General features: G+C 37.5%; 1 protein-coding gene across 1 annotated transcript in view; it reads left to right on the top strand.

Moving 5' to 3' along the window:
• LOC139734513 (uncharacterized) overlaps positions 1 to 19728 on the top strand; it is a 106311-nt gene that overhangs the window by 23858 nt on the left and 62725 nt on the right. Inside the window, exons 2-3 of the mRNA XM_071645291.1 lie at positions 3771 to 3862; positions 6639 to 6734. Coding sequence (XP_071501392.1) covers positions 3792 to 3862; positions 6639 to 6734 — 167 coding nt within the window. The 5' untranslated portion in view covers positions 3771 to 3791. The remainder of the gene's footprint in view (positions 1 to 3770; positions 3863 to 6638; positions 6735 to 19728) is intronic.

Genomic DNA, 19728 nt, shown 5'->3' with positions numbered 1-19728 from the left:
GGCGTCTGGAATCAAATCAATAAGATAGGAGCAAAGAAAATCACTGAGGAGCTTGAGCCAGCTCAGACAAGTGGTGTATTAGAAAATTGCAGCAGTTTTTGGAATGAAATTCCATGGCGTCCTCTTGGGGCCTCAAAGACAGCAACCTGATCATTATTATGACTGTTAGTGTCTCAGGCACCAACATCCCCCTCAAAATCTTGGCATAAATTATCATGTTTGTCATAGGGATCAGGCACCTCTATGTCATGGGATGATTAATGATAATGATGCATTCTTGATTTACGGCCAGGTGAGTCAGAAAATCGTTAACCCCCTTGCTCCTGAACCATGAAAATATGAAGATTTTACTTCTTTATATGAAAAGTGTGCACTCCTCTGACTCGTTGCAGACATCTGCTGAAGATGATATTAAGGTGTGTTTACCAACTTGATTCTAGTGCAGAATTAAGGTGGCAGAGCAACTTTCAGAGAGTTTGGGCAGTTAATAAAAACACAACGCTGTATTGACTATGGGGTTGGACATGCATTTCTAATATGCAAAAAAAAAAAAAAAGTGTGATCGCAAATGTATTTCAGTCAGAAACGCATGTCTGTAGAGTTGATGAATTATGCAAAATCATCTTGAAATGTGTTTATTAATTACTCGGACCTGCCCAAGCCAACCACAGCCAACTATACACATCTCAACCCCTTGGGTCAAACTGTGCAATGGAGCTGCACAGTGACGATTAAAGGACAAGTTCGCCTTCATAGACATGTGGGTTGAGTGAATGCAGCAATATTAGTAGAACACATCAGTGAGAGTTTGAGCAAAATCGGACAATCTGTTCAAAAGTTATGAATTTTTGAAGTTTCTGCTCACTCAAGGCTGGATGAGAAGACTACTATAGCTTGTGATTTCACATGAGTACAACGATATAAAGAAAGAATAAAGAAAATTCAACATATTTTCACTTTTCTCGCATAACAAAAGAACACCTGACTTCTCTCTTTCAGAAGGCAGGGGGAATAATATTACCCTTAATATATGTCAGTTGTGAAGTCGAAGAAATGTGCACTTTATTCAAAAAGTAAATTTTTGTAAAATTCTCTTTTTATTTTCTTTATATGGTTGTACGCATATGACATCATACACTTTATAGTAGTCTTCTCATCCAGCAGTGACTACACAGATACTTTAAAAATTCATAACTTTTGAACGGATTGTCCGATTTTCCCCAAACTTTCACTGATGTGTTCTACTGATATTGCTGCATTCACTCAATCTACATGTATATATAGGTAGACTTGTCCTTTAATGGCATCCCAATCAACTCACAACAGAGTTGATAATTTTAAACAACAACACAAGAAACAGGATCTGAAAGGCGTTTGCAAACACATTTTGATTGTGGGTATTGAAATGTGTTTCAAACATTGGTAACATGATAAATGCGGCCACAGTCAGACAGTAAGACTTTTTGCAGGTGTTGTACACTTATTTGTTTCCCCTTGGGTCCATTCTCCTCCTACTGTATACAAGAAGGGTAAAGTTGATTTGAGAAGGCATTGATTAAACCTGTGATATGCAACAGTGTTAATTCTACATGCACACCATTCAACATGTTTTCAGGTAATGTTGCTCCGTAGGCCTATATTTCCAAGAACTATATTTGCATTTTCCAGCTTTCCAGCTGTATCCTGAAATCCAAAGTGAGAGGGGCTTTTGAAGCTTGTAATGTGAAGAGTAAACCAGTAAATCCTTCAGTCATTAACCATGTTCACAATTTGCTGTTGTTGATAGATAGACAGACATAATTCTTCCTGTTTCTATTGGAAACAGATAGGATTACTTCTCATTCACATTGCACCGGTGTATGGAAACATCTCTGAGGACCCAACATGTATGAGAAGAAGCAATGTTCATGAATATATTTGTTGCAAATTTCTGAAATTACTGAAACAGAGTTCTGTTGCATTGTGTAAAATAGGAATTCTTGCTACCTCAAGTAGCAATCATGTTGAAATCCAGTCGAAATCCTGAAAATACGCATGTAGCTTTTTCAGCATTCCGCTTCCCGTATCAGGATGTGCTGCCAGCCAGCTATGCAAAATCACCGCATTGACCGATATGCACAAACACGCTTGCTAGCAGATGCCTTACCAGAAGTGGGATTGACTGCCCACTAATTAAAGTGGAAAACTTTCTTGTCTTGTGAATTTTGAGCTTTCCAGACCTATGTAGGATATAGCGAGAATTGATTTCTGAGGTTTTATGTAATGCAGTCCTTATCCAGGAATTTCTTTTGTAATCTCCATCTTTTATTCATGCTCTGTCTCCTCTTGGAATGTTGTTCTAATTAAAATGAGAAAAGGAACATTTCCTTCTTATATTGACAAGTGGTCATTCTATTTTTATACTCTCTCCTCAGTTGGTATTCATCACCCCTTCACAATCACCAGTGAAAAGCTTTCTCTTTCTTTCACTGTCACTTTTCTGTGAGGGATAACAGAGGGTATAAAAGGGTGCATGCAAATGAAAGAGTATGCAGAGCAATGTTTATGTGTATCATTGTATATCATTGATGCACATGCAACAGACCAGTTTACTATTAAATGTTTTTAAGTTACTGTAAACGTGGAAATTTTCGCGGTACATTAATTTTCGCGGATTTCGCGCTACGCTCGGCTAGCGCGAATTCAAAAACGCGCGAATATATCTTCACAATTTTCTACGCACATTTTGAACGGGATGAATTGTGTGCGCTTCATCGATGATACTGCTACGTAGTACAATGTACAGGCATGTTTACGCTACTAGTACTGTGCGAAGAGACGATACCCTAGATTGCTGTGTACTGTAGCATGCATGTGTGCACCGCACGCATCGATGCTACAGTCCCCCGTGACTACGGTACTAGAGTCACAGCTGTACTACGTATTTGAGTGCTTGTACTCGCAGTCGAGCCGCTCGCTACGTCGCTTATCGTACGCTGGCATAGCAAGCTATGTAGCAGAGGCTTTGGATGAAAGCAGTGAATGTGTACTACAGTAAAGTAACCTGCTGCGGAGCGCGAATTTAAGAACCCGCGAATACGTTTTCGAGCCGCTCAGCACGAAAAATTAATCGCGCGAAAATATTGACGTTTACAGTATAGTTTATACCATCTCCCCCCCCCCCCCCCCATCCCCTGAACAAATCAGTACCAGTTTCAAATTAAAATGTTACCATTGACTACCTTTCAATTTGTGTGCCTTAATTAGTTAATGCTGTTTCAGGTAAGCCTATTATAGTAGGGCTATTTTTGTGGTAATCAGTAAGAACTTGTGTCCAATAGATAGCCATTGAATTTAATTGCATTAATGTCTGGTCAATTTATACCGCTATTTTGCTGGAATTGCCCTATTCTGAACAGATTTGCATAGATTTGCACACCCCCCCCCCCCATTTCCTTTGTAGCAGGTGTAAAGGCAAATGGAAGAAACTGGTGCTGTGTAAAACCTGTAAAATGGTTTCTAAATTATGTATCTAAATCTCTCTTCCCCTCCCTATCTACCTGTCTATCTTCATCTCTCTTTATCTGTCAATCTATCTCTGTGTATCTCTCTATTGATTCATCTATCTATCACTGTTTCTTTTGTCTTTCTCTGCTTCTGTCTATTGCAATTTTTCTCTTTATCTTTATCCATTTGTCTGTACATCACTGTTTCTTTCTCTCACCCTTTCTCTTTTTATCTATCTATTTCTCTCATTTCTCTCTCTTTTCTCTCTCTCTCTCTCGCTCCAGGTTTCCTGGCCCTAAGTAAGAATGGAAGACTACGAAGCAGAGGAACGTGCAAGACGGAGGGAGGAGCGGAGAAAGAAGAGGGAGGCAGAGCGGTGAGTGGAAGAGCCCGCCAAGGGGGCAGCCATACTCTTTGATACTAGACTCTCATGAATGCTGGATCCAGGCATTGTTAGCCTTGTCGCAAGTTGTTTGCTTTCATGTGGGGTGATTTTTATATCAGCATGGTGTTAATTTGTTTCTGAATTTTGCGTCTAGATATCAAGGTAGCTTAACATGTGGAGATGATTGGGAAAATTAACTTCAGTTAAAGTACAGCTTATATGAATCAATTTTGATCAAGATAACATCAGTGATTAAAGAATACAGAGCAGTTATGAATAAGTGCTTGAATGACACTGCTTTGAAAAGTATGCATGCACAATGCATTAGATAACTACAAGAAGAAAAAATATTGGGATATTCTGAATCCACGTTTGTTTGCAGTGCATAGTTTCAATGTGAATGCAATAATCTGTGTATGACACATCATTTTGAATCATTGACCCGAGTTTCGTTCAGATGGCGATCCTTAACTTCTGAGGATAAGCTTATAGTTCAATGTGGTACGGCAAGTATTCGTCACGAAATCAGGCATTGCGTGACAAAATTATTATTTTGTTGACAAGTGTTAACATCACTTTTGTCAAGAACTGACAATTCTTTTCAACAAAATTACAGTTTCATCGACGAATTAACAATATCGTCACAATTTTTTTCTTGTTTTTTTTGTTGTTTTTTGAAGACAAAATTGATGTCACTTGTAAACAACACAACAACAAAAAAGTCACGAAATTGTTATTTCCTGACAAAATTGTAATTTAATGACAAAAGAGACCAGGCAACATTTAATGCCCCATACTTAACTACAAGCTTATCTTCAGTGTTAGCCAATCCGTGAAGTTAAGGGTCACCGTCTGAACGTAACTTATATGGACTGAATAACACTGAAGGCATGAGAATGCTCACATGTGTTGCATTTCCATGTGGATGGTTTGTGTATGGTGCATTTAAGGAATTTGATCATTAACAAATCGCATGAATTATTTCCATGTTTGATGATTTTTGATTTGTCGTGTTAGCATCCTTTTAAAGGATAATTTTGTGGGCAGAAAACATACACAATGACAGACTGATGCACAATCATCAATGATTCATGATTACTATACAGGGTGGCCCAGAAAGAACGGAACGCCTAAGATCTTTAATTTCAGCAATATTGTTGCAAATATGTCATTATTTTGCATACTATTGGAAAGACCATTCTTTTTCCAATAGAATGACACCAAGTTTTTTTTTAAATTTTGGTTAATGCGTTATGATTTTAGGACCATTTTTTTGAAACCCTTGCAATTTTTAAAATGTGATCATTTTGCACTCTAAGAGAAACCGAAAACAGCGAGAATTCGGCTTGCCATAGAACAAGTAGCCATTTGTCTCATTCACAATGATAACGGACAATGACAATCACACCGTCCGCCCCACATTCCACACATTGCGAACGCTACTGGTTCCATGGCAAGCCGAATTCTCGCTGGTTTCGGTATCTCTGAGAGTGTAAAATGATCTCATTTTGAAAATTGCAAGGGTTTACAAAAATGGTCCTAAAATCATAATGCATTAACCAAAATGAAAAAAAATTGGTCTCATTCTATTGGAAAAAGAATAATCTTTCCAATTGTATGCAAAACAATGACATATTTGCAACAATATTGCTGAAATAAAAGATAGGTGTTCCATTCTTTCTGGGCCACCCTGTATAATTATTATCAAATTTATAAAAAAATTTATTGAAGTAAGAGATGGTAAAAGTCAACTTCTCAAATTTTTGCTTGTAAGCAGTGAAACTTTGTCTTCATCCAGAAAGGATTCTTGAGGTGTTGTGTTTTCTACTTTTCTGTCCATGGAAGTGACTTTATATCTTGTTGGCACAATTCAACCCTTCAAAAGAAGATGTTATTGTAAAGATATTTGCCACAGCTATACATGATATCAAGATGAACAGATAAGATATTGGGCAAAATTCCACTTTTGATCAAAGGTCTGCTTAACCTGTGCTGACAGTATAATTTTCAAGCCACAAATTCTGCCAATCAAGTTCAGTGGTGTTTTGTTGTTTTTTAGGAATGATAGAAAGACAAATAATTATGGATAAAATGACAAGATAAAAGTTGGAGATCGAAAAGGTTACTTTCACACTGAACATTAGCTACAACTATAATTGTCCAGTCACAACTTCAGGTAGAAAAATTTGTTGGAAACATTGTGTTTCAAAGTGGTTAACAAAGTTGAGAAATATTCATTCTCTACAATAATGGTCAAACTTCCGGGTTACTGGACAAAATCAATGGCCTTCATGTAAGAGAATAAGAGAAATGGCTAGTATTGTGAAATAAAGTAAATCGTGAGTAGAAATGAAGAGTTTGTTTGCAAAAACCGATAAGTCCATATTTGCCAAATGGAGATATTTGCGATCAAAGTTCAAGAAAGATAAAGAGAATAATAAGAAAATTTTACTTTATGACAGAGACCGTACTTCAAGATCTTCAAAAATGGACTTATCGGTTTTTGCGAATAGACTCTTCAAATCATCCCAATGGATTGTGCATTTTGAAATTTAACCCCAGAGTTTATAGCATGGAGTGAATTTTATTAACACATATCTCCATTGTATTTTGTCCCCTTTTTTTGTCTCCCCATCGTTTTGTTGTCTCGTTTCCATCACCGTTTTGGTTTTCACGCACTGGAATGACCCATCGTCCGTGCATGACGTGTGTGTGTGATTGACGTGCATCCTCGCGATTGACCGACCGGCCGGTTGTCCGTGTGCAGGCTCGCGGCGGCCACCAACGGTTTTGACAGCACATACAGCAAGGACTTGGAAGATATCCGGCGGCGGAGAGAGGAGAGGCGGAAAATGAGGGAAATGTGGGTCTGAGAAACAATCAAAAATGCAATTTTCTCTCTCGCTCTGTTCCTTCTGAAACACTTCATCTTTCATGATGATTTCAATTTGCTTCATTACCATAATTTTGCTTACCTTGCATATTTTTCATGGTTTTTTTTTTTCTAATCTCGTCAGTGTTCAGTCAAGTCACTGTAACCTTTTGCTATTAGATTAAGATGTAATCTGAAGCTGGAAGGTTTGTTGGTGAAACTAACAGTCTGCTTTGCAGATATTATATTCTAAGTCATTGCCACAGTCTAGAATAGTTTCTCATCTAGTTTAGAAGTCATTATTGCTGACTGTAATAATTTTCTGCTCATTGTATTTGATATTCAACACTACTGCCTATATACTTTCCTGGTAGGGTCCTGCTTTAAAATCAGTCGTGGTGGATATTGTAAGGAAGAAATTGAGAAACGTTTCAATTATTTGAGTATTCTTATTGTCCAGTTTATTTCCATCAATATGTGTATAGAGGAGTAGTCCCTTTTCTGATGAATATGTTCAGAGTCTTTTTCTTTTTCTTATTTTGGTCATTTCAGAAATTTGTTTCTAAACTCCATAATCAAATCAACTTTACATTTATCAACTTTCCCAAACTCCATGAAAGTTGTGCCAGAAGCGAGTGGATGGATGCACCCACAAATTGCAGGGAGGCAGTTGAACTCCAGCTGCTTCATATGTTCCCAGTGTGTGTGACAGAGACTTTGCTGGATGCAGAGAGGTTCTGTCATGTATGGGTGCACACAAACAGACTCTTCCACCACCACCATCACTACAATGAGGGGTGACAGAGGACCCTCTGTTTTGGAAGAGGGGTGCATTGTGTGTCCTCTTCGTCACTCCCCATCCCTCTTTCCTTTTTAAAGGGATCGAACAGTTTTGGTTGAGGCCTAATTTCAGGTTTCTAATATGTTTTGGTGAAATACTGAGAAACCTCTATATGAAATATGAAAGAGCATGTAATTCTATGAGGAATCAAATGTTTAATTGATGAAAATTGGTTTTGAAATGGCTGAGATATCCAAAAAAGAGCAATTCTAATAAAGTATGGGACCCAGGTACACTATATTACGATCACTTTGTTTTACTTTGTTTTTGGATGTTTCAGTCATTCCAAACCCGATTTTCATCAAATAAACTTTGAATTCCTCTTAAAATGGTATGCTCTGTACTGTATCATAAATGTTTTCATGGTATCTCGCAAAAAGTTAAAAGCCCAATTCTTATCTCCACCAATACTGTACCATCCCTTTAACTCTTTATGTGCCACATTCGCACACCCGATTCAGTCGACAGTATGCCAACTTCTCATATTCTGCTCAAACGCACAAACCCACCCAAACCAATCAATAAATCGCCAACAACTTTGCTCAGTGCATATCCAATTCCATATAAAGCTATAAAAAGTATAGATGTTAAATACAGAATGTTCTCCAAAAGTATGATTGCATTGTGACCTCAGAATAATGTGGCACTCAGGGGGTTTCCACAATGGCACATAAAGAGTTAAAGGTGAAGTAAGCTTACAAGTGACTTTTTGCATTCTGTCTGAGCTTTGCCTTTGCCTTAGGGCTTTGTCAAGCTTAGTTATTCTTTTTTGTGAATTCTCCAAACTTGCATATATGACACAACCAGTATGTTTTCAGAGGGTACATGTTGTAACTTGTTTTTCTGTTTTGGTTTTTGTATGTGTGTGTGTGAAAAAAAAGTGTCAAGGGTAAACTGCTTTATTCCATAGAGTATGACGTGAGAGGAAGCCTTGTTCTATTTTTTTGTTTCTTTTTGCTGAGCAAAAATATGTTATTGCACATCATTCTAGTAGCTTTTATTCACACAACCAGGGTTTGATTTAATGGCTGTTTGTACTGGAAGACCAGAAATGTTCACATGCATTTTGATTTTCCAAGGGCCAAAATTCACGGAATTGAAATGCACGCGAAAGTTCTTTTACTCTAGGCCTATACGTGTGCATTGAGAGCCAGTAGCAATTTGCCAAGTTTTCATTCCACGAAAAAGACTATCAGCCCCAATTTGCAAAAATTCATGCTGCAAAAATATCTTGCTTTAAACAGTAGTTTGAGGAATGATACAGATACACACAGGCTCTCTCTCTTGCTCTCTTTGTCTCCATGCCCCCTCCCCCCCACACCCCTTCCCCCTGGAGCCATCTATCTCTCCCTCTCACTGTTCAGAATAGTAGCAAAAGCAGATGGCGCAATCACTCATTATAAGAATTTGATTACATCATAAGAATACCATGATAACCATCGATTAAATGTAATTACTTAAGCAATGATCTGCATTCTTTAGAAAGTTGTCTGTGGTCAAAGCCATATCAACAGCTTTTTAAAACAGACTCTATCTTATACCCTCTTTGCTAAATTATATTATGAGTGTATGGAGCAATCTCGTCCCTCGTCCATGCATAACTTCTTGGCCCATGGGAGAACTGTTCCATTGACCCCCTTGACAAATATGGCTTCCCTCCTGGCCGATCCTTCTTTATGTTTGACTAGCCTGCCTGTAATCTGCTCCGCAAGCCAGATCGCAAAGATAATCACGTCAATACCGATTGCCGATTACCCGGATTACCAGCGCGGCATGCAGTCATTATGTGAGACATTGGATGTGGAGCTGAATGCTCCCAGAATCAAACTTAAAAAATATATTGAAAAACTATCCCCTGTATGGTAAAAAAAAAGAAAAGAAAAAAGAATACACTGGGGATATTGAGAGTAAGCTATACTTGAAAAGGATTGAACAAAATTTTCAATTTCTCATAAACTATTCAAATTACTTTAAGTTTTGATTATGCTCTAACACAGTAGTTCTAGATGATATCCTAGCCCTTATAAAGGGAGAAATGGAAAAGGGCAGAGAAAAAAAATAATAGACCAAGTTTCAACTGTTGAGTAAAGCATTCCAACATTACAGTAATCTGTGCTGTCTTAAAAATTGGGGAAAACTTTTGAATGTGAGTTATGACATGCCTCACTGTACGAGAAAAGATTTGACATAATTTGCAACAACTAATGCTATTACTACTACTGCTGCTTCTGGTGCTGCTGCTACTTTGACTGCTATTACGCTGTTCTTGCTTCTTCTAGTAATGCGACTTTTATAACTTTACTATCACCATACAATTATTTCTTCATCTACTACTAGTACTAGTACTACCATTTCAATCCATAACTGAATACTGCTTTATTTATTCTGACTTTGTTGAATGATGTACACCGTGTTATGTTATGTATTTTTTTAGTTTTTCATTCGTTGAATTACCCAATTATTTCTGCTTGTAGATAAAACAGACTGGTTATCCAAGTGCTCTTTCTCACAAAATTCCACATTTAGAAATTTGTTTCCAAAAACAAAATGCAATCCAACAAGGAAAATCAGTATTGTGATAACCCCACATTGTCGTCAGTAATTTCTTCTTCTTTTTTTTTTGTCACACAACTTGGGATCATTCCACGGGGGCTTTTGTTGTACTGTTTGAAGATATTTTCAGGGGTACGGGCATGCACAGCCCCATACTGTGAAGCATAATTGGTAACTTGAAACCAGTGGGGTGGGGTGGGGGGGGGGGGGGGGGGGGGAGGGGAGAGTGGAGGCTTTTCAGAGACCAGGAGATGAGGAAGCCTCGATTTGGCCGATTTGGACGATCCAGGTCACGCAGCTGCCTATCAGGTTTTGATGTGAACATGCCCTGTAAAAACATCGGTGTTAGATTTAACACCACGGGTGTTAAATCTATGTAATTCTATGAGGAATCAAATGTTTAATTGATGAAAATTGGTTTTGAAATGGCTGAGATATCCAAAAAAGAGCAATTCTAATAAAGTATGGGACCCAGGTACACTATATTACGATCACTTTGTTTTACTTTGTTTTTGGATGTTTCAGTCATTCCAAACCCGATTTTCATCAAATAAACTTTGAATTCCTCTTAAAATGGTATGCTCTGTACTGTATCATAAATGTTTTCATGGTATCTCGCAAAAAGTTAAAAGCCCAATTCTTATCTCCACCAATACTGTACCATCCCTTTAACTCTTTATGTGCCACATTCGCACACCCGATTCAGTCGACAGTATGCCAACTTCTCATATTCTGCTCAAACGCACAAACCCACCCAAACCAATCAATAAATCGCCAACAACTTTGCTCAGTGCATATCCAATTCCATATAAAGCTATAAAAAGTATAGATGTTAAATACAGAATGTTCTCCAAAAGTATGATTGCATTGTGACCTCAGAATAATGTGGCACTCAGGGGGTTTCCACAATGGCACATAAAGAGTTAAAGGTGAAGTAAGCTTACAAGTGACTTTTTGCATTCTGTCTGAGCTTTGCCTTTGCCTTAGGGCTTTGTCAAGCTTAGTTATTCTTTTTTGTGAATTCTCCAAACTTGCATATATGACACAACCAGTATGTTTTCAGAGGGTACATGTTGTAACTTGTTTTTCTGTTTTGGTTTTTGTATGTGTGTGTGTGAAAAAAAAGTGTCAAGGGTAAACTGCTTTATTCCATAGAGTATGACGTGAGAGGAAGCCTTGTTCTATTTTTTTGTTTCTTTTTGCTGAGCAAAAATATGTTATTGCACATCATTCTAGTAGCTTTTATTCACACAACCAGGGTTTGATTTAATGGCTGTTTGTACTGGAAGACCAGAAATGTTCACATGCATTTTGATTTTCCAAGGGCCAAAATTCACGGAATTGAAATGCACGCGAAAGTTCTTTTACTCTAGGCCTATACGTGTGCATTGAGAGCCAGTAGCAATTTGCCAAGTTTTCATTCCACGAAAAAGACTATCAGCCCCAATTTGCAAAAATTCATGCTGCAAAAATATCTTGCTTTAAACAGTAGTTTGAGGAATGATACAGATACACACAGGCTCTCTCTCTTGCTCTCTTTGTCTCCATGCCCCCTCCCCCCCACACCCCTTCCCCCTGGAGCCATCTATCTCTCCCTCTCACTGTTCAGAATAGTAGCAAAAGCAGATGGCGCAATCACTCATTATAAGAATTTGATTACATCATAAGAATACCATGATAACCATCGATTAAATGTAATTACTTAAGCAATGATCTGCATTCTTTAGAAAGTTGTCTGTGGTCAAAGCCATATCAACAGCTTTTTAAAACAGACTCTATCTTATACCCTCTTTGCTAAATTATATTATGAGTGTATGGAGCAATCTCGTCCCTCGTCCATGCATAACTTCTTGGCCCATGGGAGAACTGTTCCATTGACCCCCTTGACAAATATGGCTTCCCTCCTGGCCGATCCTTCTTTATGTTTGACTAGCCTGCCTGTAATCTGCTCCGCAAGCCAGATCGCAAAGATAATCACGTCAATACCGATTGCCGATTACCCGGATTACCAGCGCGGCATGCAGTCATTATGTGAGACATTGGATGTGGAGCTGAATGCTCCCAGAATCAAACTTAAAAAATATATTGAAAAACTATCCCCTGTATGGTAAAAAAAAAGAAAAGAAAAAAGAATACACTGGGGATATTGAGAGTAAGCTATACTTGAAAAGGATTGAACAAAATTTTCAATTTCTCATAAACTATTCAAATTACTTTAAGTTTTGATTATGCTCTAACACAGTAGTTCTAGATGATATCCTAGCCCTTATAAAGGGAGAAATGGAAAAGGGCAGAGAAAAAAAATAATAGACCAAGTTTCAACTGTTGAGTAAAGCATTCCAACATTACAGTAATCTGTGCTGTCTTAAAAATTGGGGAAAACTTTTGAATGTGAGTTATGACATGCCTCACTGTACGAGAAAAGATTTGACATAATTTGCAACAACTAATGCTATTACTACTACTGCTGCTTCTGGTGCTGCTGCTACTTTGACTGCTATTACGCTGTTCTTGCTTCTTCTAGTAATGCGACTTTTATAACTTTACTATCACCATACAATTATTTCTTCATCTACTACTAGTACTAGTACTACCATTTCAATCCATAACTGAATACTGCTTTATTTATTCTGACTTTGTTGAATGATGTACACCGTGTTATGTTATGTATTTTTTTAGTTTTTCATTCGTTGAATTACCCAATTATTTCTGCTTGTAGATAAAACAGACTGGTTATCCAAGTGCTCTTTCTCACAAAATTCCACATTTAGAAATTTGTTTCCAAAAACAAAATGCAATCCAACAAGGAAAATCAGTATTGTGATAACCCCACATTGTCGTCAGTAATTTCTTCTTCTTTTTTTTTTGTCACACAACTTGGGATCATTCCACGGGGGCTTTTGTTGTACTGTTTGAAGATATTTTCAGGGGTACGGGCATGCACAGCCCCATACTGTGAAGCATAATTGGTAACTTGAAACCAGTGGGGTGGGGTGGGGGGGGGGGGGGGGAGGGGAGAGTGGAGGCTTTTCAGAGACCAGGAGATGAGGAAGCCTCGATTTGGCCGATTTGGACGATCCAGGTCACGCAGCTGCCTATCAGGTTTTGATGTGAACATGCCCTGTAAAAACATCGGTGTTAGATTTAACACCACGGGTGTTAAATCTAACACCGATCAAACTTCAATAGAGGACCACACCCACTGGTGTTAAAAATGCACTGTGATGGTGTTGAAAAGTGTTCACCTGACACTTCGTGGTGTTAATTTGACACTGTACCTGGTGTTATTTTGACACTGTACTAGTGTTAATTCAAAAATGACACCACATGGTGTTGATTTGATATTTGTTGGTGTTAATACCAATGGTTTAACACCCGTCCAGCTTCAATAAGAGACCACACCAGCTGGTGTTACTTTGGTGTAAATTTATTTTCACTTTTTTTCAAAAATGTAGTATTTTAATGTAAAATTCTTGATCGTCTTGTTTAAATTAAAAATCAACAAGAAGTGCAGTTACTAAGAAACTCTTCAAAAAAAAAAATTAAAATTTGGAAATGACACCCGGAGGTGTTAATTTAACACCATAAATGAGCACCAAAAATTTAACACCAGCTCGGTGTTCACTATTTAACACCGAACTTTTTGCAGTGTGCCAGCTCAGCTGTCTGACTTCCCCAGCCCTGGTCTGGGGTAGCGCCAAGTGAAGTTTACAATCTCTACACAGCCTTGTGTCAGATTATTGAATGGGAGAAAATGTTGATAGGAAAGGGATATGATACAAGGAATACATTTTCACGCTCAGCTTTGTGTTGTTGTTACAATGTATCATAACAAATTTTTGCCTTCTTTTAATGAAAATGCAAGGGCATTATACTATGCCTATTTTGATACAGTACATTTCAATTTCATTTGGATTATTACTATTAATATTTCTTCAACAAAACATAGAGAAAGAAATCATCTTGCGTATGTGTTTATTGACTTCATCAAATGTTACTAATTTGTAGTGGAAGAATTATATATAGGCACATTAAACATGTAGTAACTTGTGTTTAAGGGAACAATAGAAGCATATTGTGTTTAAGGGAATAACAAAGATGTGTAGTGTATTTGGGTTTGAGCAAAATAATTTACTGTAATATGTGGCCAACCTACAGTTAAACTGTTAAAACTGTCACATTTTGGTGAAAATGCATGTGTAGATTAGTCTTCTTAAGTGTTCAAACAATGTCTGTAGCATAACTGCTGCTAGTATCCAGCACTAAATGTGTCTGAGCATTGTTATGTCAAGCTGTGAAAATACTTGAGCTTTCACATTAAGCCAGGGATGCCTGGCCTTCTTTCCAGGCTGTCAGACTTTATTCTGTTTGGAATATTTTCATTGTGAATCTCAGCTGCCGTAAAGACAAGAATTTATTATGTTGCTAGGCACAAAATTGAGTGAATTCCCATGGAATCTGGACATCATATCAAAGAAGATAGCAGAGTTTTTTCATAAATGGAATAGATCAGAAAAGTTTAAAAGAATATGGATGCCTGTAAGAAAGACTGTGACATCCTAGCCAACTCTCAGAGCAAATATCAGCAAAGCCCATCATTTCTCTCGGCTGCTACTCAATTTCATGTCTGCTGTGGCTGTAATATTTCATAATCCATTCTCCACCTGTAAGGTAATCAATTTCATGCTAATTTGTGAGTGATATCATTGAAGAGCATTGCTTTGATTCAGCCACAAAACCGTTTTATTTCTTGCAACTGATTGACAAATTGCCCTACATCAAGGTAAAAAAGCACTGAATTGATCAGTGTTTTAGTAGGATTTATTTAGTATTTACTATTTACGTTAGTATTTTTATTTCTTCACGAACTGAAAAATGCAATTACATGAGTGGCTAATCGAGAAGTGTCTTTTATTTCATTTTACTGTGGGCAAGATATTTTTGTGACATGAAATTTTCGCGAATTGAGCCAATTGCCTTGTTTGCAGCATGGAATTTTCATAAGTTGTTTCTAACAATCAATGCTTAGAGTGTAGACAAGAACTTTTTTGTGCATTTCAATTTCCTGAATCTTGGCTCTCGTGAAATTTGAAGAATTAAGGTGCATGCAAACAGGACTCTTTTTATAGTAAATGGTTGTGTGCACATTTCTGATGTTTTTTGAAGAAAGGATAATTACACATTCAATTGATACATAGATCTATCAAATGATCGTTAGCAAATTTTCCTTACCTTTTTATTCCTTATCCCTCTGGGAAATTATAATTTCACATAGGGTAAATTCATTTCAAATCGTGTCACTTTGTTTGATTTTAACCTGAAAGTAAGACTGAGTTTACACAATTTGCAATAAATATTTGTCAAATGTTTGCATACTCAATATGTTACGGGCCTTTTGCACAACTTACCATTTTATAAGAAGATGATAATAATCTTACCAAAATTTTAATCAGGATACAAGAATTCTTGCTGTCATGGCAACAGAATTATTTTTTTTTTCAGTGGCAAGATTTAGATGGAGCAAGTTAAGCTTTTGTCAGTTGCAGTGCATATAAAACTCATGGGGGTTTGCTCACAGGATGCGATCATTCTAGCCACACCGTTGAGGAGTTGTAAGAGCAGATGCATGATGGGATAGGGGTCCGAGACCCTGGATTCCTCACGTGTCATCTAGAGGTCATTCTTTACACATGGAGTTCCCTTCTCCCCCTAATCAAGTTGCCCTCAGAAAGAGCCAGCCTTGTCTGTACGAATGTCAGTATTCTCATGTGTGTTTGTGTGTGTGTGTGTCTGTGTGTGTATGAGGAGAGAGAGATATACGCAGAGTGGATAATAATACCATAGTATGTCCAACCAAGCAAAGGCTAATGGCCAGGTAGAGCACAAGCCACAGTATAATGACCAGTGGCGGATACAGGAGGGAGCACACTGGGCGCGCCCCCCCCCCCTTTTTATTTTTTTTTGTTAAAACAAAAGAAATAAAAAAGAAAAAATGGGGAGGGATGTGTGCCCCTCCCCCCCCCTTTTGATTTTGTAAAGGCGCCCCCTCTTTACAGAATTCCTGGATCTGCCCCTGATGAGTATGTTATACCCTCCTCTTCCTTTCCTAGCCCACACTGTATAAGTGGATATTTTCGCACAAGTAATTTTTTGTGCTCGGTTGGATAAGATGAGTTTTGCGTGTTCAACTACTGGAGCAAATTGCAAGCAAAAATATTCATGTGCTTTTATTTTTACGCTAGTTTCTGGTTGAGTGAAATATGAGAAAATTTCAACACCACTTAAATTTCCACTTTTAAGATGTCATCCTATCATCGTCAAATTGGCAACACTGAATTTCACTGCATGTCTTGCATTGGAAGAGGAATAGATGAGTTTGTTAGATTTCATGAAATGTCCACAATATTTTAAAAAACGAGTTTACAGACATGTGCCATATTGAGAGAGAGAAGACCAAACCTTATTCTTCTAGGAATATGTTGCCAATTTACGAACCATTTTCTACAGATGTAGTGATTAACAGGCTTTACACAATTTGGCAACCAAACAAAGGATCACATATGAACAGCAAAGGGCTAAAAATCTGTGATGTTTTCTTCAATCTACTGTGGTGTGTATGAAACTTAATATATGGTAAAATTATATTAGATAAATAGATGCAATGTTATGTGGGGACTTTAAGTCTTAAAGGGATCTTATAGGGATAGTATAACTGTAGTTGAGATTGGGCTTCAGGTTTCCACTTTTTGTGAGATAATAAAAGATTGTAAAAATAGAAAGTTCATGCAATCCCCAAAGGAATTCAAAGCTTATTCGAAGAAAATTGGTTTTGAAATGGCTAAGATATCCAAAAACAAAGAGGTTCTAATAAAAAGTAAGACCCACCTCTTGTTAGGACCACTTTGTTTTACTTTGTTCTTTCATATTTCAGCCATTTCAAAACAGATTTTCATCAAGAAAGTGAACCTCGTGAGCACAGAAGTCTTCATTGATATTGACAGGGAATACCAAGGGGTTGCATGTTACAATGTAACCTCTGAGATATCATTTTCTCAAAGAAAAAAAAAATCCACTTCTGCTATTGGGAGAATGTGTCATGGTCTAACTCTGTAGGGAATTGAAAAGTCTTACAGGCAATTATGGAGAAAATAGTGAAAAGGCAGAAATTTTCATGTGAATCAGTTTTAGTGCTCAACCAGGATAGATGAATTTTTGGTGTTTTAATCTATGTAATTGAAATCAAAATCAGTATAACATGTATAAGATAATATAGTATATTTGCTTTATGTACAGTAAAAGTGGAAATTTTCACGCTGTTGACATTTTTGCGCATTTCGGGCAACCAGAAACTAGTGTGAATATAAAAACACGCAAATATTTTTGCTTGCCATACGTTCCAGTAGCTGATATCTTGTTTCCACTGAATTGAAATATGCGAAACTCTTCTTACCGGGCTGAGCGCAAAAAATTTGTGCCGCAAAAATATCAACTTTTACAGTAATAGAATGTATGCATTATGTTGGTCAGCTCACATGGGCTGTACATTTTAGTTAGATAGGGGTGGTAGGGTTTGGTTATGTTAGTAAGGCTACACTGTGTTGTCCTGTTCATTGCCAGAGAATAATAGGCTGTTCTGAGTTACCACATACTCTCCAATCTGGAATGTTTCTACAATTTGTTTGATGAGTTATTTCAAGACTTACCCTGTTCTAAAGGTGCAAAGTTGAACCTAGCTTTCTAACCCCCTGTCCAGATGCAAGCCAGTTTGTACCAAAACTCGATAAAGAAATGAGGTATAAAGAGTCATCGTATAGCCAACACACCGTTCAGACGCTAATCTCGACCGTTCTGGAAAATGTATAGATGTGCAGTTTCTCACTGTACATGCTGTTATTGTCATGAGTGACTGGTGTAGGGTCACCTTTCATGCACGCTCCCATTAAGCCCCGCCTAGTTATACCATTCTATGATCGCCATACATTCAGACGCATAATAGACATGTAAAATGCTGATTCGTTATCAAGTTCTAGTTCGAAATGATGCTCTGACCGTCGTTTCGCTATACATCGTTTCATTATACGTCGTTTCGTTAGTCAGCATTCAGACGTATAAATTCATCATAGAGCTGTACTGTTTTGGTATAGCTATACCATTCTAGTATAAATTTTTTTGCGTCTGAACACCCTGTTACTCTCCAAGCTGGAATGTTTCTATAGACTGTTTGATGCGTTATTCCAAGACTATTGACTGCTTGTGGGGAGTGCCTGAATTCTCAAACCACCAAGGTTGGTCCAGGGCTTTGCACACATGCAACCTCATAAATACCATATTCAAAGTTAAGGAACCACAACTATAGCAGTCCTGTATTAGCCTTTTATCCATCCCATGGATTGATTCTTTCTTCTAATCATGCAGTATAATTCTTGATCAGCAAACATTTTTTGCAGTCTTGAAGTGAGACTAGAGCATTGGTGTGTACTTAATGTATAATATGTCATATCCAAGTACTGTATATGCTGTATATATGATGAGGTCATTTACAAATTTTCAGAGTCGGTTGCTATTCTCGAATTTAAAAACACATGAGAATATTGATTCTGATCCCGACATGAAATTAATGTGCACACATACTTTGTACATTTTTCTGTTCTTTACTGCACTCCAGGATTGTGAATTTAACAACTTGCAAAATTATTGAGAAGTCCCAATTCGTGAAAATTAGACTTGCTAAATATATGGCGTATGGACCCTAGGGTAATAGTCTGGTGCTCGGAGTCTTCTGATGTTCATACTATTTATTGGAGTGCATTACTTGAATGTGATGCTGACATTGAGTGACAAGGGAAAGAATATTGCATGCAGCCTGAAAGCCAGACTAATTGTACCAGCTCGCTCCTGATGACTCTGGGCCTTTTCACTAAGAAAAAAAAATCATGTGCTTTTTTCCCTTCTAACCACAAGTCAGAATGTTTTGGTAAGGGTGTGATTGCCCTGGGTTGGCCATATTTAGCAGTCCTTGGAATTTGCTTAGGAGCAGGCCAAACTCTCCTCACCTTCAGTCGGTCTTTTGTTCGACCAATTTACTCTCCAGTTATTTTTAGCCTATAAAACTTATGTAAGATTATGGACCCAACCTCTACGATCTACCTAAAGTTGGTATGGGTTGTACAGAGTGATACATACATACATACATACATACATACAACTACCTTCATACATACATACTGCTATTATTACTATCATCACTACTACTACTACTCTACTACTACCACTACCACTACTACTACTACTACTACCACCACCACTATTACTACTACTACTATCTACTACTTCTACTACTTTTATCATTACTGCTGCTACTACTACTTCTACTACTGCTGCTACTGCTACTACTACAGTGTACTACTACCATACTTTCTACTACAGCTATTTTATACCAAACTACTAGTAGTAATACTTCTGTGGAAATAAGGATTATAATACAATTAACTTTAGCAGAAGGAAGATAAAGGAAAGGAAAATTCAAATAATCTGGAATATAAAAACTGGGAAATATAGTCAATTACCTCAGAAAAGTACACTGAGCAAATC

This window comes from Diadema antillarum, unplaced genomic scaffold, assembly GCF_040938485.1.
Source record: "Diadema antillarum isolate AM-2024a unplaced genomic scaffold, OU_Dant_1.0 scf00000026, whole genome shotgun sequence".
Lineage (NCBI taxonomy): Eukaryota > Metazoa > Echinodermata > Echinoidea > Diadematoida > Diadematidae > Diadema > Diadema antillarum.
Note: the sequence above shows the minus strand (reverse complement) of the source record. Positions and strands in the feature narration are given on the sequence as shown.